The 24,440-nt window shown below is 38.1% G+C and overlaps 3 protein-coding genes across 3 annotated transcripts; all 3 read right to left on the bottom strand.

Annotated features, from left to right (window-relative positions):
- Nucleotides 1-2,728: 2,728 nt before the first annotated feature.
- ivns1abpb (influenza virus NS1A binding protein b) lies at nucleotides 2,729-8,715 on the bottom strand. The gene is given in 16 exon segments (XM_056744475.1): nucleotides 2,729-3,613; nucleotides 3,701-3,874; nucleotides 3,961-4,092; nucleotides 4,311-4,437; nucleotides 4,516-4,637; nucleotides 4,772-4,996; nucleotides 5,101-5,111; nucleotides 5,113-5,219; nucleotides 5,462-5,569; nucleotides 6,285-6,410; nucleotides 6,513-6,686; nucleotides 6,769-6,844; nucleotides 6,924-7,096; nucleotides 7,176-7,296; nucleotides 7,572-7,740; nucleotides 8,582-8,715. Coding segments are annotated over 14 exon segments (1,923 nt in total). The 5' UTR covers nucleotides 7,287-7,296; nucleotides 7,572-7,740; nucleotides 8,582-8,715; the 3' UTR covers nucleotides 2,729-3,356.
- Nucleotides 8,716-10,934: 2,219 nt separating this feature from the next.
- Nucleotides 10,935-13,460, bottom strand: arpc5a (actin related protein 2/3 complex, subunit 5A). Its single transcript, XM_056743426.1, has 4 exons — nucleotides 13,233-13,460; nucleotides 12,669-12,740; nucleotides 12,337-12,513; nucleotides 10,935-12,219 (listed from the first exon to the last, which is right to left on the bottom strand). The coding sequence occupies exons 1-4, from the start codon at nucleotides 13,371-13,373 to the stop codon at nucleotides 12,157-12,159; spliced, it is 453 nt and encodes a 150-aa protein (XP_056599404.1). The 5' UTR covers nucleotides 13,374-13,460; the 3' UTR covers nucleotides 10,935-12,156.
- Nucleotides 13,461-13,923: 463 nt separating this feature from the next.
- Nucleotides 13,924-24,188, bottom strand: pla2g4aa (phospholipase A2, group IVAa (cytosolic, calcium-dependent)). Its single transcript, XM_056744378.1, has 18 exons — nucleotides 24,096-24,188; nucleotides 23,744-23,844; nucleotides 23,199-23,280; nucleotides 22,976-23,124; nucleotides 22,758-22,871; nucleotides 22,632-22,669; nucleotides 22,395-22,539; nucleotides 22,159-22,295; nucleotides 21,799-22,021; nucleotides 21,193-21,307; nucleotides 20,238-20,375; nucleotides 19,821-19,910; nucleotides 18,457-18,522; nucleotides 18,075-18,314; nucleotides 16,777-16,961; nucleotides 16,070-16,259; nucleotides 15,456-15,613; nucleotides 13,924-15,370 (listed from the first exon to the last, which is right to left on the bottom strand). The coding sequence occupies exons 2-18, from the start codon at nucleotides 23,774-23,776 to the stop codon at nucleotides 15,230-15,232; spliced, it is 2,244 nt and encodes a 747-aa protein (XP_056600356.1). The 5' UTR covers nucleotides 23,777-23,844; nucleotides 24,096-24,188; the 3' UTR covers nucleotides 13,924-15,229.
- Between the last annotated feature and the right edge of the window lie 252 nt (nucleotides 24,189-24,440).

Below are 24,440 nucleotides of genomic sequence, written 5' to 3' on the forward strand. Positions count from 1 at the left end.
GGCAGAAGCCCCGCTGCCTTAAATGGATCAAAAGCCATATCCTCCAACATCAAAGATGAGCCATGCATTATTAAAAGCAAACAGCTCACTCATTAAACCTCAAGACATTTAAACCAAGCTGAAAAACAACATTGTTTTCATCTGATATTGTGTCAGTGAGTCGTCCCTGCATCCAATGGGTTTTCATGTCCTGCTATCTTCAAGTATTAACATGTACCTTAACTGTTTTGTTTTCTTCATGCTAATGTTATTGTAAATTGTACAGCACATGGAGACACTTTCATCATGTTCACACCACACCACAAGTACTTTTTGTTGTTGTTGAACACAGTGTCATTATTTACTGAATGGAACTTCTTCAGCCATTGAGATTTAAGCACAAAATGTGGTGTTGTGACTGGTTCCCATTACGTGAATACTTTCTTCCTTCATTTTGGAAACGATAGAGATTCTACCGCCAAATCTGAGAGCATGGGCATTGTGCCACTTATTTGGGCATTTGGAACAATTGTTGGTGTTCTGTTCCTGCTGCTTTTTACACAAGCGCGTCCAAGATCTGGATTCAACAAAGTGACACAGTGTTCACTACACATAAAAAGCATGCCTCGAGCCTCCTTGAGCAGATCATGTGGCAAACGTACACAGTTGCACATTTATTCAGAAATGTAACTACATCTGTGCTCCTCTGCTCGTGTCACTGTTTCAATGTGAAATATAATGAGTAAGGAGGAAACGTGGCATATTTTCTATATACACATATTTGCATAGCTATTCATAAGAGATTGATTCCAATGGGATTTTCCAATTTTGATGTGCTTTAGTTTTGTTGTAAACACACTTGCCTGGCCTGTTCTGTTCTGCTTTGTTTTTCAAAGAATTATGTTTTAGCTCTCTCTCTAATGAACATGTACTTCCAATTAAATATACAAATCCTCATATATAACTATTTGTGAATGTCCTTAAAATATTTTTTTTAATGATCTCAATTCTGGATATTGATATGGCCATAGGTTAGAACACATTTTCCTCAAAACGTGTACAGTGCTTTTACTGTCATGAGTCCCAGATGGGCCATACCAGCCACAGTCCAACACTGTCACAGGACATGGATTGTTAATGGCTTTATCCACCTAGACCCATTTGAAATGTGATGGGATCATTAAAAACATCTAAAGACAATATTCAGGAAGCACCCTTATGGTACTACACATTCAAATAAATCCTGCTGGGGATATTTTCTGCCTGCTCCTCCTATTCTGTGCCAGGCATCCGTTTACTCACTGTTACTCCTTTTCAGTTGAAGAGTGGGTTAAAGAATCTCTCTAGTTTGCTTTAATATCTGGCTTTTGTGAATGATGACAACAGAAAGCTTTGTCCTCAAACAGACATTTCCAGCCCAGCCATGTTCCAGCATGAATCAGTCGAATACTGTATACTGTAAATTGGCTAAGCAAAAACCTTCTGGAATCCATAACAGCTTGTCTGTCAGAATCTATTCTAAAGGATTAAACCAGACGAATGAATTCATGCAGAAAGACACTGGGACTGTTTGCACACTTGTTGTGGTCCTTGAAGGCACGGGCAAAAATATTGCATTCTTGATGTTTGATAGTGTTACTGTTATCTGATGAAAGAAAAGTGTGATTTGTTATGAAAAGCGCATTGTAACAACCTATTTAAGCTTGAAGAGCAGGAGAAAGATGCCTGAGACTGTTAAAGAGAGTCTTGTAGTGGTACACCCTCATCATTTCCTGTTTACCAAACCTAGTGCCTGTCACCAGGACTTATATTCTTGCTAGCCTCTACCCTAGCAAAGATCGTGTCGAAGAAGAACAACAATCTCAGACTGAAAATAGCAATATCATTATCTAAAAACAAACATTGAAGATATATAAGGGTTTTTACAAGTGGGTTCCTAGGCGCAGCCATTCTTATGCAAGACACTTCAAAATCTATATGGTTCTTACATAATCTCTTCAGACAAAACAACTTTTTAGACAGTTACACAGATTTTAAAGCTTTTATATATAGATTGATTCAACAACATTTCTAACTACATATTTGTTACAGCAATGCAATATTTTCATATCACCATATTCATGTTGGCTCACAAATAATAGCACATCTATAGATGTTGTGAAAATCTGGATAAATCCAAAGCCAACATCTTTTACACATCAGTGGAGTACGAAGTCATTATATTGGATTAGGTGACCTGTCTCTAACACCTGCTGTAAAGTGCAGTCGAGTGCCAGTTGTCTCAATCCAGAACGACGCAGACTCACTGGCCCATTTACCCACAGTGGCCTGCCATGATGTGACCTAACCACAGAGACTAGATATTAAAGTAACAGTTTAGCCAACTCCCACACTAGTTCCATCTGGGGAAAGTAGGCAAAGGGGAAACATTTGGGGGTGGTTTCCCGGACAGGGCTTAAGCCTACTCCCAGACTAATTAAAATGTTTGATGTGCATCAAAAGCAATTTGCACTGACATGTTTTAAAATATAGAAGTGCATTTGTTTTGTCTCAAGAAACACACTTAAGTTTTATTGAAAAGTATAAAGGCTTAGTCCTGGTTTAAACTAATCCCTGTCCTGGACAGCCCTTCGAAATTTACATTTAGCAGACACTTTTGTCCAAAGCAGTTTACACATCTGTGTTTAATACTAACTTAATGCAGGATGATCTCCACATCACTGTACAGAGACCAGTCAAGATCAACACAAAAGGTTGAAATGCTTTATTCATTATTACATCATTTTTGTACCAAAAGTACAATCACAATTTGAGTTGAGGTCTAACAAAGCTTTAAATACATAACTGAATGAGAAATGTTTTTAATTGGTGTTAAAATTATCATTATCATTGGCTTTGCTAGCAAGCATCTAGGTAAAACCAATCCTGTTGCATTCAGACAACACGTGTGCTTCTCTGTTTTACATATTGGACACTTACATACAAAAAAGTATACAAAGATACCATTCTGCCAAAGAAACAGCTCACTATTTAAAATGATATGGTGTTAAGTTGTATTCTGTATTTAAGTATTTTGTAGACTTATTTTATATACATGTCCATGAGCAAGGCAGCCAAACAAGGCCAAATTACTCCCAGTGGACTAAGATTTGCATCTGTAAGCTGTGAACCATAGTATTCAGTTGCTACAATTTGAAAAACCTGAAAATATTAACAAATAAAAAAAGTATTTACACAGCCACTCAATGACAGCATTTGTCAACAGTTATCATCTCTCCCAGTCACTCCCACCCAGCCTCAGCACCTAAACAAGAGCACCCCAGTAAAATGATGTTACAAAGCACATCAGCTGAAGGAAAAGTTTCCCAAACAACCATTCAGTTCTTAGTTAATGCCTCAATAAAAGGGCTCCACTCATTGACTTCAGGGTCATACACCTCCATTGTGTTGAGAAACTCATTGCCATCAAAGCCTCCAACAGCACAGAGCATGCCGTTTAGCACTGCCACCCCTGCGTTGCTTCGTGCCGATGTCATGCTTCCTAACATCCTCCACTCGTTCTTGGTTGAATCATAGACTTCCACACAGCGTAGAGCGTGAGAGCCGTCAAATCCACCAACCACAAAGAGTTTCCCTGTAAATGGTTGAAAATAACTTAATGACTTTAGCTGGTAAAAAAAAAAAAAAAGACCCTTACAGGACACCTACAAAATCGTTTTACCTTCGTGCACAACGACACCAGCTCCACGGCGGGCCACATTCATGGTAGCCACTAGGGTCCAGGTGTTGTTATTGGGGTTATATCGTTCAACTGAATTTAAGCAGTTCCAGGACTCTGCACCACCAATGACATAAACAAATCCATCCAATTCACACACTGCTGCTTGGTGCCTCCCTGAACACAGAATCACAAAACATTCAGCAAGAGAGAAATCTCACAATATAAACTGATTTTCCAACAAAAAGATAGAATAGACATACTGATGTTGAGTGGAGCGCAGCTGGTCCAAGTTTTTAACACTGGATCAAAAGAGTCACAATTCTTCAATCCTTTTTGACCACAGGCATCAGATCCACCCACAACAAAAAGCTTGTTTTGCAAGGAACACACACCTGACAGGAAACAGGAAAAAGAGATTATCCAGCCCGTCAAGAACCATAACCAGCAACTGCCATGAGCATGTCATAAAATACACTTTCACTAATGCCTTGTAAAGACAGGAGAGAAAACACAAGCACTGTTTTTACAGGATACCAAAGATCAAGTCTGGTGAACTCTCATTAGTGAAGACAGAGAACCAAGACTTCCTAAAGCAGGAAGTGATGCATACCTGCATTGCAACGATTGATGCGGAGCTCTGGAACTTGCCTCCACTCGTCAGCTATAGGGTTATACGTCTCTCCACAGCTCAGCTCATCTGAATGACCGTTGGATCCACCCATCACATACAGCTGACCCTGAGAGGAAACCACTGAATTAGCTCTAATAGCAAAGACTCGTATCTAGTTTGGCATTGGAAACTGAGCAATCTCTACCATTAGCACAGCCATCTGGAAGCGAGCTCGTGGAGTGCGCATGGGTGCGATGAAAGTCCAGCAGTCCTTTTTTGTATCGTAGCACTCCACAGTCCTCAAGCATTCTTCTCTGTTGTAGCCACCTGGACAGGTATGAAACAGATTTAAAACTAAATATGTTAATCTGATAAAGAATAAAACTGATAATCTTGAAAAAAATCAAGAATGTCTATCTAAGGGGTTTCGTGTTCATTTTCCCCATTGCGTACATGCGTACCCGCAGCAATAAGTTTGCAATCTAGTTCAGCAGTTCCCAGTCCTGAGCGAGCATAATGCATGGGCTTCAGCATTTTCTCCTGCAGCTCATCTGGCTGAGCTTCGACACTCAGGCTCTTCTGCATGCAGGGTGTAGAAGACGGGGAACTCTGGGGACTGCTGCGGGCATTAAGTGAGATAACACACAGGATGCCTCTCAAAACAGCCAGACACAGGTACGTGTTGTCTGGGGGAAAGGACAGGAGATTCAGACCCTTGAGATTCAGTTCAATCACATGCAAAATAAAGAATCAGATTGTAAGATGCCTAAAGGATAAAGGATGGACTTACTGGTGGTCTTCTGAGGCAATGTACTTCCATTCATATCTGCTGAATTGGCTGTTGGATGTGGGAGAAAGGCTGCCAGGGGCGCCTGAGCTCATCTCATCTCTCTCACGAGGGGGTTTCTTCTGCAAAACCAAATCAGGCAGCTACAAACCACTGCCCCATATTTCACCCAAACCTATACTAAACATGCATGCAGACACGAGGTCAAAGTCTAATTCAATTCCACCTATGGCCAATAACATCTGCCACTATTCAAGGGGTCTTCGACAGTGCACACAGCTAAGAAAGCTGGTGGTTTATAGACACCTGGTAGCGCAAATCACCTATTTCTATTCTATATCAGAGAATGCAGCCAATCCTGTACCTGCACAAAGTGGATGTGGTCATCCTCATAGATGCAGACCTCTGTCTGCCCCTCAAGCAGGCTCCCGTCATGCAATTTGTGATCTGCTGAGTAGTACAGCGTTTGCACCTGCAACAACAAAACACCAACAAGGCCGTGTGGGTGTTTCCATAAGAACAAAAGCAGTATTGTGCCTTGTTCCTTGAAGAAGTGCAGTCAGCTGCTATAAGGGAGGTCCTTGGCAATTTTGTGCTGTTTGGACATTGAGAAGACAACGACTGTATGTGACTATAGCCATCTATGATGAAAACTGCTGAGAAGATATCATTCCTATTGTGAATGACTTTGCATCAAAGATCCATCTAAAAAAATTCAGATTTGGAAAGAGAGCTCCAACGCTCACAGGAACACAGATGGAACCGGATGGCTTTTGGCTGGTTAATCCATTGATGGTTGGCATCTTGGATTGTTCTTCAGTGCTTGACAAATCTGCTGTTGCTGTGTATTACTAAACCTAAAGGAGAGATGGGGAGATCAAGGGGGAGGAGTGGCTTTTAGAATCAATGTCATAATACCTAAAAATGCCCTGCTGGAAAGAAAATCGTAAATTACTGAAGACAAGGGTAGAAAGAGAAGAGGGAAAGCAATGAACAGCTTGTGCGGCTCACCTGGGAAACGTTCAAGTTTTTCAGTATTTTGAGAAGCACGTACTGCTAAATTTACAAAGAGCAAAAACTTGGGAGCAGAGGAAGGGGTGAACTCAGTTGTCATCTTTAAAAAGACATTCAGGAGACATGAGCAAGGTGAAAAAAGGGGGTATGAAAAAAAAAAGTGCAATACTGACCTCGCCCATCAGTTTCTCAAGAGGTTCTCCAGTCTTCCACAAGCTGCGCTGCACCCAGCTAATCACCTTAGAGTACAGTTTGCCATTACCCGGCAGGTTCAGGTTCTCCTCTAGGATAACCTCCAGCTACCAAAACACAGACCATGAATATGGAGATTCAGATAGCAATTTATTCACAGACTTTCAAAGTCTATACAGGTGATAATAAAAACTCTGCATTAGACTGACCTTTAGACGAGGAAGTTTAAGGAAGTCATCCTGTTCTGAGATCTCCTGAAGATTATCCTGTATATAGCCATCAATCTTACCCAAAAGCCGACTATCAGCCATGGAACTTGTGAAGTTGCGGAAGGAAATTGCACTTTGGCCGTCGATTTTTGATAAAAGGTAGTCTCCACAAACCTAAACGGCAAAGGTGCATTCCATAGATCAGTACGGTATTTTATTGTATACGTGACCGTTCAGAGTATGCGCCTGTTCAAACCTGTTTGACTCGCTCCAATTTAAGCTTTTTTGCCGCAGAATACACATCTCTGACCAGATCTTTATCTGCCTTCAGCCTGTACACAAGACAATGTATGTATATGACATTTCTATCTATGAGTGTGTAACAAAAGGTTAATATGCAGATACACTTACTGTGCTGTGTAGGCATAGCTGAGCAAGATCTCGACAGCGTTTGGATTTAGGTCATCGAATTTGACCAGTGACACCCCACCCTGAAACTCAGAGTCACTGTTGAAGATCTCGAAAAGATAAGGACTGCAGCAGGCCAGCACAGCCTTATGGGCCATCAGCTCATGTCCACAGACCTGCAGAGACCATCAGTATTAAGAGTGTTCTTTTTAAGTGGATACGAAATGCATTAGACAAAAAAAGCACTGATCTTACCTGCAGTCTGACATCACAAAACTGGCCACTCTTACGTAAAGCGTTCATCTTGGCCACAGTAGAATTGATGAAGCTCTCATCTTCAAATATTAAACTTGCGTTTTGAAGCATTTTGATGGATCTATTAGAAAAGATAGTAAAAAGCAACGAGGCAAATTTAGCAAAACTGAACCTACATGTACATTTTTGCTTCCAGAAATATGTGAGCAGGAACGATTGTGTGAGGGGGAAATTTGCATTATGGATTTGTAATCGTAAGTGTTTCATTGGTCGCAAACAAAAACTTAAGCAAACAAGCAATTGATGTTGAACTTGATGGGCGAATTCTGCAGAATCTTTCTGTAAAAACCCAAGGCACAAATTCAGTACAAGACTGAAAAAAAAAAACACACCTACCTAGAAGAACAATCTTGTATATGGCACTTTGATTTTTGTTAGTATAGAATTCCACACGGGTGTTTTCATAGAAGAGGCAAAACACCTCAAACTTCCTTAGTAGTTGTGCTTGATGTAACTCAGCGGGTTACAGAATACAGGTTTTTCCAGCTTGATTATGCATCAAGACCTAAAAAGAAAATAAGAGCAACACTTTAAATAAAACAAGAAATCTAAAGCCTTCAACTGTTATGTATAACGTTGTTGAATGCTAAATTGATGCATGTTATTGTAGAATATATACATAAATCTTATATATATAATCTACAAAAAACACACACACACACACACAATTAAAAAAACTTTTAGTTCCACAGCAAAAAAAGAAACACCACAAAAAGATCTGGACGGATACAATGCATTATTTTTGTAACAGTTTCCGGGTTTCGTGTTTATTAAAGCCTCGGGGCGGTTCACGCGACGCTTTCCAGATTGAACCAGTGTCTCACTGAAACAGGACGTCGTTGTATTCACAACATCTACAGCAATGCAAGTAAACACACAACAATCACAGGACTGAAATATAAGGTCACACGACATGCACAACAAAAAGGAAATGTATGGCCTGAGAGAAACTAAGCTATTAACGGTCTAAAATCTAACACACAAGCATCACATTCTATCAAAGTAACGTTAATGATGTCCATGTTGAATGACTCAACTAATCGAAGTAAACTAGACTTAAAATAAAGTAAATCAAGTTATTAGGTAAATGTCAAGCTGATTCAGAAACAAAGTGAAAGCAAAAGTTGAGTTAACGTTACACAAGTTAAACGCATGACCACACCGACTAAGCCATCCACCCAGAAGGAGGAAATATCGGCAAATCTAAACAACACAACGTTAGTTCTTAAACCATAATCTAAATCCCAGCATGAGGACAAACGCGATGTCATGTTAATAACATTACGTACATCATGAGCTCCCGCTACAACTTGCTTTTAAATCTAATTTAAAATGTCAAGTCTTACCAGGTTCCTTTGTCTGTTTCTAGACATTGTTTCTCTGAGTGTAAAGAAAAATAACGATTAGTTACGGCTAAACAGCACTAGAACACCACAGGCAATGTTAACGCGATTTACTGAATGATCCTAAAAAGAGCGCGCTTAACAATGCTGCGTAACCGATGACGACAACAGCAGGGTGGGCGGTGACATGTAGCTTACTAGCTTGTGTGTTATTAGCAAAAACAAAAATATTGCTGCAACTTTATTCATTTACTTTGTTGTTAAAAACAGCTTGTTTATAAAAACATGTAATGTTTAATCATGGTCGTGTGTGCAGTGTACTTTTATTCATTTTAATCCCACCACGTTCTCGTCCCCCTAGCAACCAGAACCCAGTAATTCATTCATGTTGCACAAATGAGTCCTGACATTGTCCATATAAATATTTCAGGTGTGACATTTTTGGCTATGGAGTGGTTAACTGTTACGTGAAAAAATGAGTCTTGTTTAGAAACAACCGTGATGCTGATACAACGAAACGTCAACATGCTCCATTTGACTAAAAAACACTTGTAATACATATTCAAAGTATAATGTATTAAAATTATATAATATAAAAACGCAGAAATGTCTCTCCTGTCACTTTTCCCTTTATCTCTAAGTCAAGTAGGTTTTGGGCTATTTAATAAAAATGCTAAATTTTACTTTAGGCCTAGCTATTTAAACTTCAAACTGGTGGCAGATTATGCAGTTCAACAAACAGAAAATGTTAGATCAAGAAGACAGTTATAATTCTCTGAATGTGAAACTAAAGGTCAGGTTTCTGTGATGCTGTTTTACGTTGTGTTCTGTTTCCTCTATGGAGGTCTGGATTATGTAATTCTCCAACAGCTCAATTTAAGCATTTCCACATCATCCTGCCGTCTTCATGGTTTCCAGACACTTATGGCTTGAAAGTTTAAGATAGAAACACACTAACTCATCAAATCTGAAGACTGGCACAGACTTTCTGCAACAAAATCTGAGCAAAAGTCTTGTAGTGTATTTTAGCCTTTAGGAAAAGAAGCATGAAAATGCAGACAGTCCTCATTTTTGCCTCTATCTGTGATCTCTCAATGCAACATGTTGTTCAGATGCTTATAAGGTACTCTGCTAGGACATTCTTAAAAAAATGATAAGCTATATTCTTTCAGATTGTTGTGGGTCATTTCTACCTTTTACCAATGATTTTATGTCTCTCTTATTATAATATACATCAAGAGTAAAATATAGTTCCACTTCATGTATGGAACAGGGATGCAAGGGTATAAATGCTTTGGCCATAAGACATAGATGTTTCAAATAATTGTGTGCGAGAATTGTTGTCCACTTATGTCTCCATAGTGATTGTCATTATCCATATTGAATTACTTGGTACTGTTCAGGACAAGGCACCATGTACTTGTCAGACTATTGCAGTGTATGTTGACATTTCAAATAGTCTTTTGTTAAGTGTTAGAGGTAATAATATGTACAAAACAAACGGTGTGATTCCACTTTAAAACAGTAAATATCTTGTCTAGAAACATACAAAGCTGGTTTCCTTTTATAAGGCAGGCACACTTTTAGTTTTGATCATTTAGATGTTAGGGGAAACTACAGCAAATATATCTGTATTCAGTTAAGGCTGTAAATCTAATTCATAATGATTCACCCAGACTGATTTGTACTTGTAAATAAGACTGACTGCCCATTTTTTTTTTTTGTATGAAATCGTTGAAAAATAAACTGTTTAATGATTATTCTTATCTGTATTATAGACCTTTACTGCTTCAGATTTATTATCTGAAATAAGGTCAGGGACTGACTCACATAAACAATAAAAAACAGGCAATATTTAACAACTATTCATGTTTCTAAAGAACATTAAAGAGTTCAAGAGTTTACTGACAATATATTAAAACTCCATGAGATATTTCTACGCAGACAAGGGGAAACAAATGAAGGTTACATACAGTAAAAACATTAGTAAAAAGGAAACAGCAACACCATGTGGTCTCTTTGGAAAGCTCTAAGTGATGATAAACAACAAGATTACAATGCATTGCTTGACATTATTGTAGTGTAATGCCTGAAGACTTTCATTTGATTATTTTCGACCCAAAGAGTGTAAATGTATGTTTTTTTATAAACTAATATTTGTATATTGATTCTATCATTTTAAATAAATGAAACCTGTAATGAAAATTTCAGTGCAGCGAAATCTATCCTCAGGCAAAGTAGGCCTATATACAGACTATTCACGATTAATTTAACCCAATGGTTGGGTTTGTCCATTTTTCTCGCCAAAATGGGCTGAAAGAACCCAGTATTTATTATTTTTAAACAAAACAGAAACTGTGAAAGACATTTAATTTATTTCTCAAATGAACCATACAATATAAAACAAACATTATATAAGGCAGTTGGTAAACTAGTTCATAATTTGCACTTAATCAACTGATTGATAGGTGTGATGCAAACTCAAACAATACAAAAAATGAACAAGAAGACATTTCCTTGGTTTGCTTATGTATGGCTTCAAACATGGCAAAAAACAAGTAAACCACAGTGGAAGCACATTCCGCACTCATGTTTACCCGCAGGTTAAAGCCTGATCTGCTTTCTGCTGTATGTTTGGTGGGAAGTGCACAAACTTGTGCGTCGCATAAGATGGTTATATCATCAGCACCTGATACAATATCTGAGGTCTACATGTTGAGAAAAATGTTGATAATGTCCTATGTTCAAAAATGATCAACTTTCAGAGGACAAAATGTAATACTCAAAAGTTTTATAAAAAAAATCATTGTTTGTTTGTTTTCTAAACCGTACAAAAGCACATCAGTATTAAACCACAGTTGTGACAATAAAAGGCTTGTGGCAACTTAATAAGATCTATTTGTCTTTTTTATAATATGTAATCCTATGTAATTAAACAATACAGATTTTTCATAACAGTAGCAAGAAATACTAAAGGGAATGCGGAGGGAAAAAATCACCCTGCTGTCAATCAACCTCTTGTCTAACAGCATGTAATGGATCTAATTTGGAAAGAAATCATGGGAATGAATACAGCATGTGCGATCAAATGAAACAAACAGTTGAATACTGATGGCATGTTCCAGAGAGCAACTCCTATTATGTTTTTGAAAATTGAGCTGATGAGGTGAAGGAGGAAAAAATTAACAATACACTCCAAAGTACCTTACCCGGAAATGCCATTGTAATACCATAACTCTGTAATGATGTGGTCATGCTATTACATTGCATTGTTTGATCTGGTCAGCTGAGACATGAAATTGCGACAAGCATGAGTGGTGAACAAATCCAAAAGTCTGTGCTTAATATCTGCTGAGGTCAACAAAAACATTCTCATACCCAATCTATTAATGTATAGATCATAGGTGCTTATGTTATCAATGAAATAAATCCAAATGAGAGTATGATGTTTGATCGTTTAAAAAGGCGGTTGACTGAACGCCCTACACAGTATGGCAGTATGGGCAGAAACCAAACCACAAGGGGTTGTGCCAGCCAGTCCCTTTGTTGACCCTGCCATGGTGTTGGGATGGTTAAGTCTACAAGGTTTTCCTGGCTGTGAGGACTCTGACTATAGAGCCAACCCCACCTGCCGAGAGAGCCTAGAACAAGAGAATAAAAGCCACTGATATATGTATAGGAGCAGAAATATAAGGATCACTTATCACTGCCATCGTTTTAAGACGCCTATGTTAAAGAAATACCAATAATATCTTTACCTTTTCATGCCACTGAAGCAGAATACCGCTACTGTTGTCCGAGGGTCTTTCAAATCCCTTGTAGATGTACTTCATGAGGAGATCCACTCCGTTCTTATCCAGAGACTGAACTGCCTTTTCCATATCGCTTGCCTTGAAAGAGCTAAGGACTTTCAACACGAGGCCTTCCACCCGGTCCTGCAGACACAAAAACAAATAATCTTTAAAATAAATAACTACACACCGGGTCAATATTAACAGCTTACAAAGCAAGCGTAAACCAGAGCACTAATGCAATGAATTGGATATCTATAGAAAAGAAACCACAAAATGAACTGACAGCTGTAACTCACCTTTACATTCTGATTCTTGGTATTGATGGGTGGATTCTTCAGTACTGCCTGCAAAGCCCCCATCAGGTTACCTGTACAACGCACTAAGGAAAGCATCTAACAACTGCTGTGTTTTACATTTTTCACTTAAATTATGAATGTGCATTAGGTCCATAAAGCAATTTTTGTAACTTATTAGCTTGCCACCGGAAATCAGCGGCACCCGGAAGTGTTTCTGCAGCAACCCCACGAAGACGTAATACCACATATACGGTTCAACTCTAAATACAGCATGCTTTAACCACTGTAGCAATATTTTTTTTCCATTTAATTGCCTTGAAGAACTGCATTCACCAATCACCTAGTTGAGTGAGCTTAAACGCAGCATTCGCCTTTTGAATGAATGAAGTGACTTAACTTGTCTTGCCACACCCATCGTCTAATCCAGAAATAAAAAATATACGTTAGATTAATTATACTAGCTTAGCCTCAACATTGCATGTATTTTTACAACCTGTGAAAAATAAATGCTACGCAATATGTCAGAGGAAAACAGATCCTAACATTGAAAGGTCTGCAAGGATATTGTCTGATGAGAGAATCGACCTCAGATTCGTCCGGACCTTGTTGATTTTCTCCGCCGTCCTCTTCATCGACGAATTTGTTTTCATCGTACTCATCTATATCAACCTTTCGGAATCGATCGGACACAGTGTTCTTCGACATCGTAGTTTTTATCAATCAATCAGAAAGTAATGAAAAACACAACACACTAGTCTCAGTACTTTCAGGAAGCAGGCCGGTTGCTTTCGACTTCCGCATAGAATGCCCCCTAGAGGCTGCATTACGAATTTAAATGTACGTGTCATTTATCCACTCCTGTATTAGTTCCTGTAAAAGGAATATAATACATTGTAATTTAGTATTATTACCAACCCATTTAAATGAATGTTTTCACAGCATGTATAAAAAAAAAAGCCGTGAAACAAAAGAAAGGCTTCGTGGTTTGGTGCGTCATGTTGTTGTCTTGAACTTGTTTTGTATCAGTTGTGCATGAGTCCATCAGTAGTCTTAGTGTAAAATGACGAATCTCAACATCCTACTGTTAAAAATGGGTAAAATATGCAAAATATGATGGAAAATCAAAAGCAGAAAATGGGCAGGACCTGGAGGATTTATATAAAGGCCAGTGGACAGTTTAACATCTCTGGAAAAAGGGACTGACAGAAACTGTTACAAATCATAAAATGGGATAAAAATAATACAACACACCAGGTCTGGTTATTATATTTATTAATTTTCCTACCAAGATATAAACATAAAATTGAATTCAGGATGCAGCCACTAGTGGGCCACAAGTTTAAATAAATGAGGCCCTAGACAGTTCATCATGTCCTTTCATTGTGTATTTGAAACATATGTACATTTTGCGTTAATGGGATCTGTGGTCTATGACTTGGGTACATTATTTTGGGCTTAAAGTGCATTCTAAAGGTTCAATCTATTTTTAACCACTGTCTTTACAGTCTGTATCCTCCCACTGACCTCAGTTCAGTTGTAAGATTGGTTCTGATTGCTTTGAACTTCTCTCTTTACTGACTTTTCTAGATTATATTTTCACATTTCAAGCTAAAATGTCCTTTAAGGCTTGTCTTTACATGTCGTTATTAGAATCGACTAAATGAGATGAAGTTAATAAAAATCTTACATTGAATATTACAAAACTACATAATAAGCATACAAATAAATAGACAAACATAACAAAAGCCATTTAAAATAAGTCATCATATTTCAACATAAAGTATGTAAACCGGAGGAATGATAATGTGGAGGTAAAGTTGAATTTAGATGATTCTTAACTCACATTGTGACACAAACATAATCATCTTTTGTTTTGTATCTTATTTAAAAAGTAAATGACACATCTCTAAAAATCTCTTGAAGTCTGAAATAAACAAAACATGTCCCATAAAGGCATCATTTTCATGACATTCACCTGAAAAGGTGGAGTCCTGCGTAGGAGGTGTAAGATGATATATTACCTTCTTATTCTTCTTACCCCTGAAGAGGATTGACGTAAGAAAAATAAATAAAGGCAGCTAAATCCAGTTTCTCTAACCTATGAGATGAATCCTGTCTTGAAGGCAAGGCTCACCACAAACCCGGTCATTCTAGCAGAACTTAACGAAGAACATAAATTGTTTTCTTATCACATAGCCCAGAGCGTGTAAAGAACAGAATGTCCTGAGGTTCATAAATTACTGAACTTACAAATTACCATCACGTGAGTATTTGCCGCTCAACCGTCAACAAAAAACACCAGTCCGTGGCTTCTTAGAGAAGGAAACCAGATTTGTAAGCATAACATAACATTAAGGTGTAAGGGAATCTGCTCACAGAGAACCGACACTGTAAACTAATCCATGTTGAACCTCACTAACAAGGTTGATCCAGTTTTGTCTACTAAAGCTGCACACTGATTCTCATCAACAGTCCGATTCAGAATCAGCAACAGAATAAAATCAAAGCAGTCTCAAAACCAGAAGTCATGGCTTTTGTGTATTTTTTTTCATAGCTATCTGTTAGGTGTGTCTTTTTGCGTTGCTGGTATCCCGTTTTAGGAACTTCTTGTTTTCAATCTCATTGAGAGAAAGGGAAACAGAACATCGTGAAGGATTCTCTCGTCTTTGAAGAATGTTTTCTTTAATAGCTTCTTTTATAACCTAAAAGTAAAACACAATGAATCATGTAGGGCAACGAGTAAAATGCACTCTATTATCAGAGTGACTGTGAATGAGTTCAACTGACCTCAATGTTGTTGAGCGTGTTGAACTCCATAAGATCATGTAGCCTCTGGAAGGCCAGGTTGGAGTATTTAAAGTTGAAGGTGGAGTAAGGAGAAGCTGCATCATCAAATATGTCAAAATCGGCAAACTCGATCTCTTTGTCTGTTTCTCTGGGAACTCCTGCATAAAAATGCATTTATTGCTGTGCATTATATACAGACATATTTATTAAATGACATACAAAATATATAATTGTCATGGGAATGCATGCACTTAATGTGAATACTACAACATTGTTAAAATAGTAATAACTCAACTGTGGTTAGACTCATTTCCTTCCACATTTTTTAAAGAGAAGATATTTACAATACATAGTAGAAACAACTTTCTATTGGATCGTCCTCACTGACTGACAAAGAGAAAATAAACACACAACCATACATAATGCTTCTCAATGTGCTTAATGAATCACTCTGTCCATGTGTTTCTATAATAAATCAGTTGATCTGAAAGTTGAATCAGACTGAATCAAACACAGTAGTCATCGGTTTGAATCAATCGACCACTTCCTCATAAAATCGTCGCATACTCAACCTCAAGCTAAATCAATAACAAAAAATTACTATATGCTCTCACCTGGTGCTTTAAAATCCCGAAAGTTAATGTTGGCCAAGACAAAATGAATGACAGTGGGGCAGTTCTTATCTCCCTTGTTAGGTCTGAACACGTAGCACTCCTTCAGACCCTCTCGATCAAATACTTTGGAATCGATTTTGGGAAACGGCAGCTTATTCATCCGGGCCCATTTTTCAGCCAACAGTATCTCCTAATATAAAAACAAAAAAAAGCATTGATCCTAAATTTCTCCACTGATACTGACAGCCGAGCCGATTATCCAATTATACAGGCGAGTGTGATATCTGCCAATGCCGATTCTGGAGCTCAAATTAATATTTCTTATTTTTCTGAATATTAATTCATATGGACCTTACTCTTATGACTATATATTGAACATCAACCTGGTGATTTTTAAAACATTTTCTATATACATAGTATAAATTCATTGCGTTTTCATGTTATCTTTCGATTGACAGAATATATAGGCGCTGATCATTGGCTGTTTTTACAAATAGATTTTAGCGGCTGATACTGAATATACTGATATATCGGTGCATTTCTAAAATAAATATATCCAATATTAAGTCCTGTCTGTGCTTTTGAGCTTGAAAAGGTAGAGAACAAGTTAAATAAATACAAGTTAAAAATGGATTTGTGTCCATTTTCAAGCATGCACAACACTCATTACTAACATTCCAGATTGAAGTTTCGGCTTAGACACTCACTTTAAATGGTGGGCTGGAGTCACTTGGCCTGGCTGAAAAGTCAAAAGAGATAATGAGGTCCACTCCTCTCTGAGGCCGTAGGATGAGAGGGTAGGGCAGGTTAAAGGTCAGGCCGCTGTCCACCACATGGATTTTTTTACTTTTCACATCCAGTGGCTCATAGATTCGATCAAACTCATCAGGATCTACAAAAATCAACAACAAAAAATCAAACCTTCCGTTACCACTGTGGTTTTTACCGCGACTTCCCTGTTTTTCATTATCCCCCAAAAAAATCAAAACTGAGAAAACATTTAAAATAGAAATAAACATGTGTCATGTCACATTCGGGTGGACACAGAAGAATGTGCAAAACTAACTGGCAATATCCGGTACTATACAAGAAACCTTTCAGCAATACATGGCATCACCAAAATTCACATTCTTTTCTGCTTATGAATTACATGAGACATTTTTATGTAGCAACAATGTCTACCAACCATTGCACAATTCTATGATCTCTGTTTGTAAGATTAATTTTAAAGAGCTTATCTTTTTCTCACACCCAACTGTGAACAGGAAGTTCTCTGCTGCTGAGTCACACAATGCAATTATTATCAATAATTATAAAGCTTTGAAGAACGACACATAAACTTAACATACCACTTAGCGTAATGCGTTTACTCATCATAAAGTTGGTTCATGTGTAGTGTACTCAGGTGTTTCTGTGTATTTAACCTCTAGGAAAGAAGTTAATCCGCAGGTGGGTGTGTTGGTATAAGTGAGAAGTTTCAAGAGCTGACTAACTGACTTCCCCTCTCCCATCACTCCAGTAGCATACAGTATGTTGGAAACCCCTTATCAGGTTATGTGGAACCTGACCAGATTTCATGCTATTGTTCAATTTATCTCATGTTTATTTTGGCCACACTTGGATAAGGTGAACTTTCAGGCACAATGAAAAATATATATTTACAGTAAAACTAGAAGAAAGTTTAGTGAAATCAGTCACTTTGGTCACTGTCGCTTTGACTGAAAGCTTGCCTCAAATACATTTTACATAAATTTATAATATATAAAATGACCAAAAAGATGTAGTTGAATGACTTGAATTTACATGCATCTCGACAACCCTACAGTTTAAAGGAAGCATAGCTTCAGAAACATTGTTGGTACCTGAATGAATAAATCTTTATTGTCATTTATGCATACAGTGGTACAAACAACAAGATGAGTTTGCTCCTGTGAAGCTGCTTAGGAACAATGCACATTGTGAAAAGCGCTATATAAATAAACTTGAATTGAAATGAATGAGTTACCTGTGACAGCATCCACCTCCTCTTCCACTGAGTTCTGGTTCGTAAGGCCGTTGAAGGGAGAGAAGGGCAGGGTGGAGTTCAGGTTAAGCCCCAGCATGAAGTTGTGCACCTTGCCTGCACGGCCCTCGCGTGTGGTGAACAGGGTGGTGTCGCCCATTATGGAGGTCAACATGCGATGAACCCAACTAGCCTGGGCATGACGCTGGCGCTCATCCTCCACCTCAGCGTTCTCTGTGCCTCCTATAAGATAGAGACAGTGGGTTTCACTCTCCTTCATCATTTTTTCAAAGTCACTGTTCCGTTCCTTATAAAGCTGTTTTGGCACAATATATTTAAAAATGAATAAATTAAATTTAGTGTGTGTGACAGAAATGTTTCACACCTCTTTGTGTTTCCTCTTCATTATCTGCGGAGTCATCTCCCACAATATGTTCTGGTTTAATTTGCTCTGAAAACAGGAGACACATGTACATGAAAGCCAACCTAAACACAGCTCTTCCTATCCAAACATACAAGAGGTTAACAAACACTGTTACACTGAACAAATAGTCAGGGTAACTCGTAGTAAGAATGTTGCTAGACTTGTTTGTCAAAAGGTGGAGTTACCCACATTTGTATCCCAGCAAATATACAGCATAATCCTTTCATCATAAACCTTGCTAAAAATAAGTTTACTTAAAGTTTATTTTATATGGGCATACTTAACGGGACAGTTCATCCTAAAAAAATTTTTGTCATCATTAACTCACCCTTCTTGGCCACCATTGACTACCATAGTATGAAAAATGACAATTGTAGACAAAAGTGCTCCAGAACTGTTTGCTTTCCTACATTCTTCAAAATATACATTTTCAACAGAACAAAGACATTTATAAAGCAATTTTTCCTACTGGGTAATCAATGCCAATAACTGTTAAGCATTCTTCCAAATATCTCTCTCTGTGTTCATCAAAACAAAGAAACTTATACAGATTTGGAACAACTTGTGGGTGAGCAAATGATGAGTTTTGGGTGAACTGTTCCTTAAGTATAGTTCAAGTATATTTTAAATAGCACCCTAACTTCAATATACGAGGAGTATACTTGTGTACTACTGTATTTCAAAACTATGTGGGACCAAATTGGCTCACTTTGTATTCTATAAAAAAAATATATACATTTAAGTATCCATTACATTTTTTACAAGTACATGAAAGTATACTTTCCTATATGTAAGTGTATTTTCTGGCCTTATAACACAGGACCGTTGAAAGATGACAAAAAGCTTATAGGTGAGAGGGGAACAGGTGTCAAAGTCAGGCCGACTGACCAAATCAATTAAGAGTGCAATTGACAAGACTAATGGTTATTAGTTTTAACACAGTCTCCTCTCAGTTTGAATGGGAATTATACGTCTGGTGTTGAAAGTGTGTTTCTATTTCAACTGTAACACTTTGAGAGGGTGGAAATGACAAGTTGTGCTGACTTTCTAGGTCACAGTAACAGATCAGAGTGGCTGTTTGTTAGTCTTATAATGTCCACACCTTCCAAACTGTATGTATCATCTGTACAGTTCCACACCAGAAGAACCAGTAATGGCACTTATCACAAGGTCGCAAACAAAGCAATATTACCAACTACAGTATTTTGTCTAGTTATCGTGAAATACAGCGGACGTTCTCCCTATTACTCCGTGCTTGTCCTACATTTAATTTTCTCAGTTCTGATATCAGTTAGATAACACTGAATAGATACAGTCTTTCCTACCCAGCTCCTCCTCCATTGTGCTGCTGCTGGCTGTCTCCTTTACACCCAGAACCCGGTTGAAGAGGATAGAGAAAGCACTCCCCCATACACCTGCAGTACACACATTTAATGCATCAAACACACTTACTGAACATCTGAAAACTGATTTTCTGCTGGGAATCATTGTCACTTTCAGCTAATAATCATTCTCTTTTTAAAGGAAGTCTCTTGCAGAAATAAGAGAGTGAGATGCTTGTGCAAGATTAGCTTTCATGATTCCTGATAAGATGCATCTAAAAAGTGGTTTCTTTTGACAGCAGCTCAAAAATGAAGCTCATGACTCATGGGAACTATAAATAACCCTTAAAGTTCCAGATGATGAATACATTACAATACACAACATGTGTTTAATTCAGATATCACAGATTCAAGTCTTACCCATAAGGAAATGTAAGGGGTTTTCCTCATATTGCTTCACAACACTGCCCACGAAGAACTTGCTTCCAAAGAGCCCTGGGGGCATGAAGGTGCCGTACTTGGCCATGCCAATTTCATACGGGCTGAACTCCACCCAGTCTAAAGAAGACATACACATATTCATAAACGAGCACTGTGGGTGAGAGAAGTGCCGGACTGGAGCGGATCACTAAACTACAGACTGAAAAAAGGTCAAAAGAATGTTTGATACGTTCATTGGTTACGGATGGATTAATTCATTTGTTTTTTTCAGAATAGCGCCCAATTTGTGCCGAGTTAACGCCTACTTATTTACATTCCGTAGTATACACGGAATAGAAAAATCTCTTACGGTTGACATTTTATTCTGCGGTAACGGAATATTCAAATGCAACCACCAATAAGGGTGTATATACTCATGATGGGGGACTAGTGTGTTTATTTTGAGGGCGGAGCAATGAAAAATAATTCTACTGGATAATGTGATTTGCTTTGATTCCAAAATAGTTTGTCTTAACAATGTCCTGCTTGGTCAGTTGCTCTGATCCCATACAACAGAAGAACAACCCACAACACAATAGCTCGTCTCTAAAAATAGCCTGTCTACACCTGTGGCGGTGTTGTGGAAGTACACACTGACTTTACACACATAAGACATTAGACAGGCCGACACCGTAAGAAAAATTTGCATGTTTTCCACTGAATTAAGCAAATATAAACAAATGGATAGTGACAAGGCCATGCTGGCCACGGAAAGGTCGTAGACATTTCAGCTATTTCGTCATTACAAATACTTTTCAACAGTTGCTTTTACTTTAAATTATGTTAAGTGAATGATTAATACACACACCCATTCTATTTTACCAGTTTATTTAATGAAGTAAATCTATTTTCTAAAATCCAATAAAGCCAATGTATACGTAAATCTTCCTCTTACCTGCAAACATGAGCTCAGACACATCAGGTTTGACGTGTAGACAGGTGAAAAGAGGCAAAGGACTCTGACCTTCATTAATCTTCTCTTTAAAGGAGCTGAGAGTAGCGTTCATCCTCTGAAGAACACACACAAAAAAAATTCTCACATGCACGCTTTAATTTGTGGCACTGAATATATGCATTGGAATAAATGGCCAATATAATAAGTGCAATGTCTAAGTCAATGCTTTATCTGTACCGTGTATCTACTGCAACTTTTTCTACAGCACACTCTGTGCCATTTCACAAAAGACATAACAAGAAAATTCTTTAAATAATATTCGTGTGGATCAAAGAAACAGAATCAACTCGGACTTTCTTCACGAGTCAAAACAGATTTTATCACAGTACACAGTTGTGGTAACTCATCTATTCAGTAAATATAAATGCTACAGGATTGCTCTATTTTAAAAAAAACTTCCTCGTTCGTACGAATTATCCTCCCCGATACGGGGTGCATTTGCATTAGGATGCGTAACACACAGGAGAAATACAAAAGAGTATTTGTTTCGAATAGACAACAATGTACACTGCATTTGAACTCTCAATGTCGTGCTGCATTTATTACCCCTGGAATGAGAGTCTCTCCTATCAACATCCCGAAGATGTCTGTGAAGGTGACGGGCTGCCCGGCAGATTTTTTCTTCCAGAGTGCCTTCACGTAGCGGTTGATGTTTTGCGGCAGGAGCAGTTTAAGTGGGTTATTGCTGACCCTGGTCATCAGCTCCTTATTTATTTCCCCCGGTCCTTTAGTGGGAAATTCAGGGTGCGAATACAGCATGGACATATACCTGTGGAAATTATGTCTTTATAAAAGCTCATTTTGTTAACCCTTTTATCATCTGCAGTTACATGCTGCTGTTTCATAGATAAGACTAACAGACATGCTGTGATTCATAATGAACATCTCTCAAAAACAAATACGGACCATGTTGATCCAGAAAGTCCAGCCACATATGTTGCGCAATCGAGCACCCCAGACTCATACAGGGCCTTCATCACTCCAGAGAAGCCCACCATGGCCCGAAACCCCCCCCCAGAGCCTAGTATAGCAATGGTTGGAACCTGAGCACAAACAGAACTGCAATAAGACAAAGTCTCACTCACTCGCGATAATATCTCTCGAGCACATGCACAAGACGGTTAATGTGACTTTGCGTTAACCTCTCGTGGTGAGGCTGGAAGGAAGCTCGGGTTTTCCATTTTAAGAAGCTTCTTGATGGCGAGCATGACTCTGTCCCTGCGTGTCTGCAAGAAAATCTTCTCTTGATCACACAGTGCCATGCTGAAACGCAGGTCTGTGGACGCACTTGAAAACAACAAAATGATTGTGTGAGAAACTTTTTAATTCTGACTCTCAATCCCACAATGTGTTGATTATGTATTGTTTCATATACATACCACACTTCTAGGGACAGGTCGAGAAACACTTTGGTGGTCTAGAAGGAATCAAGTAAGAAAGAGTTAACATCATGACACTGAATATAACAAGTCAGAGTGTTAACTAACATGTATTGTGTGGTTTACCTTGCCAATAGTAAGTGTCACTTTCTCTGTCTGCCCCACTTTGAGTTTCGAAAGCGAATATTTAGATGTGCCCAGAGTTTCATCCATGACATAATTGGCATCCATTAATGTCATCTTAAAAAAAACACATCAATAAACAAATTACATCATAAATTTCCATTGTTTCAACACATCTGTAATTTCTATCAACCTTAGTTTATTGTTTTAAATGTATATACCTCTAACACATTGGGTTGGTTGGGGTCCAATATGAATTCAAACGTTTCATTCCACTTAGGGTTGATGTCATTATTTATGTGCCGTGTTCGTTTTCTGCAATCCGGGGTGGTTGGAATGGATAGTTCCACATATGGGTCGGGGGTGTCCACTGTGAAGAAACACTGTATGCTCACTTTCCGATCAAAAATATTCACGAACAAGATTTAATTCATATATACTCACGTAAATCCCCGAATGCACCTTTAGTAACATTTTCCGCTCCGACCGCAGTCACTTTTAATCTATGCGAATACTGATGCTCGACCTATACAAATAAAGGAGCCAAGAGGGCTGGGTTTTAGATGGGAAGAGGCAGGAAAATGTGTGTAAAAGGGAAGCTCATTTAACTATCTCTCTAGGAAACCTTCAACAGGTAAATTCTTAGCAGAAACATATTTCCTATAAAATAATTTCAGAACATTTAAAAGAAAAACACGGAAAACATATCACATATTTAAAGTACAATTTATAATTGTGTAACTTTATTGTGTCAAATTTCCTTCATGCAAATTATTTGTTCTGCTACAAAAGCAACTCTTTCCTTTTGTACATTGGTCAGAATGTAGTAAATAACAACTAAAAGCATAAAGCAAAAGCAGGAGAAACAATTAGATTATATATCATAATGCACTATTTATAATAATGAGACTACACTATGATGCACTCTCATTCCATTTAAACGAGTTTGACTTTAAATCAGCTGTCATCAAAGATTTATAACAACTTACTATGATATATTGGTAGGGGTCTAAGGAGGACATTGTGGCAGTAATGTAACAGTTAGTTAGAGGTCAGGACGGCACTTTTATCAGGACAGTCCGGCAAACATCTGTAAAGTTAAACAACGAGAAAGAGGACGAAAGAAATTGTGTTGACGCACAAGACGTTGAAACATGATACTCAGGCCGGTCGAAAAATATATGTAGGGTTCAATAGAAAGACGTTTTAAGGCGAACCCCAGAGCTCTACTCTCAATGTCGAAAAACATGATACAAGTTAAAGCAGATATGACTTGATGCATAAATCATATCGACGCGGAGTTACTGTCTAAAAGAACAACGAAACGCTTGAGAAACTTACCACTGGTGGTAAAGTGATGTTGGACCCTTTCCGACTGAACACTGAAGGCATTCCAGGAAGACGAGAGGAATGCGTGTACTGGGCGGAGGTTTGATTCATGAATCTTTTGACTCGTTTCATTCAATGATTCGATCGAATCGATTCGAAAGAGTTTGGGTGACTGCACTTCAACTATGTAGAAGAAATACAAGTTTAATGTGGCTGATGCGCGACGCAAAACGCAATATTAGACACTTTTTTGTAAAGTTTATAGAGATGAAACATTAGTCTCAAACTAAAAAGCAAACTATAAATACAGATAAAACAACACAAATCAACCTTAAAGAGATTAAAACAAAGCGTCTA

The sequence above is a fragment of the Triplophysa dalaica genome, chromosome 3, assembly GCF_015846415.1.
Source record: "Triplophysa dalaica isolate WHDGS20190420 chromosome 3, ASM1584641v1, whole genome shotgun sequence".
NCBI lineage: Eukaryota > Metazoa > Chordata > Actinopteri > Cypriniformes > Nemacheilidae > Triplophysa > Triplophysa dalaica.

Excerpts from the sequence above, each read along its gene's own strand:
- pla2g4aa (XM_056744378.1), bottom strand. The coding sequence starts at position 23,776 with ATGTCCTCCTTAGACCCCTACCAATATATCATA. Across the intron at positions 22,670-22,757 it reads TGACACTTACTATTGGCAAG|ACCACCAAAGTGTTTCTCGA; the intron begins GTAAACCACACA and ends GATTCCTTCTAG. Across the intron at positions 22,022-22,158 it reads GGACTTTCTGGATCAACATG|GTATATGTCCATGCTGTATT; the intron begins GTCCGTATTTGT and ends TAATTTCCACAG.
- arpc5a (XM_056743426.1), bottom strand. The coding sequence starts at position 13,373 with ATGTCGAAGAACACTGTGTCCGATCGATTCCGAAAGGTTGATATAGAT. Across the intron at positions 12,741-13,232 it reads TCGATTCTCTCATCAGACAA|GGTAACCTGATGGGGGCTTT; the intron begins TATCCTTGCAGA and ends GTGCGTTGTACA. Across the intron at positions 12,514-12,668 it reads CCAAGAATCAGAATGTAAAG|GACCGGGTGGAAGGCCTCGT; the intron begins GTGAGTTACAGC and ends TTGTGTCTGCAG.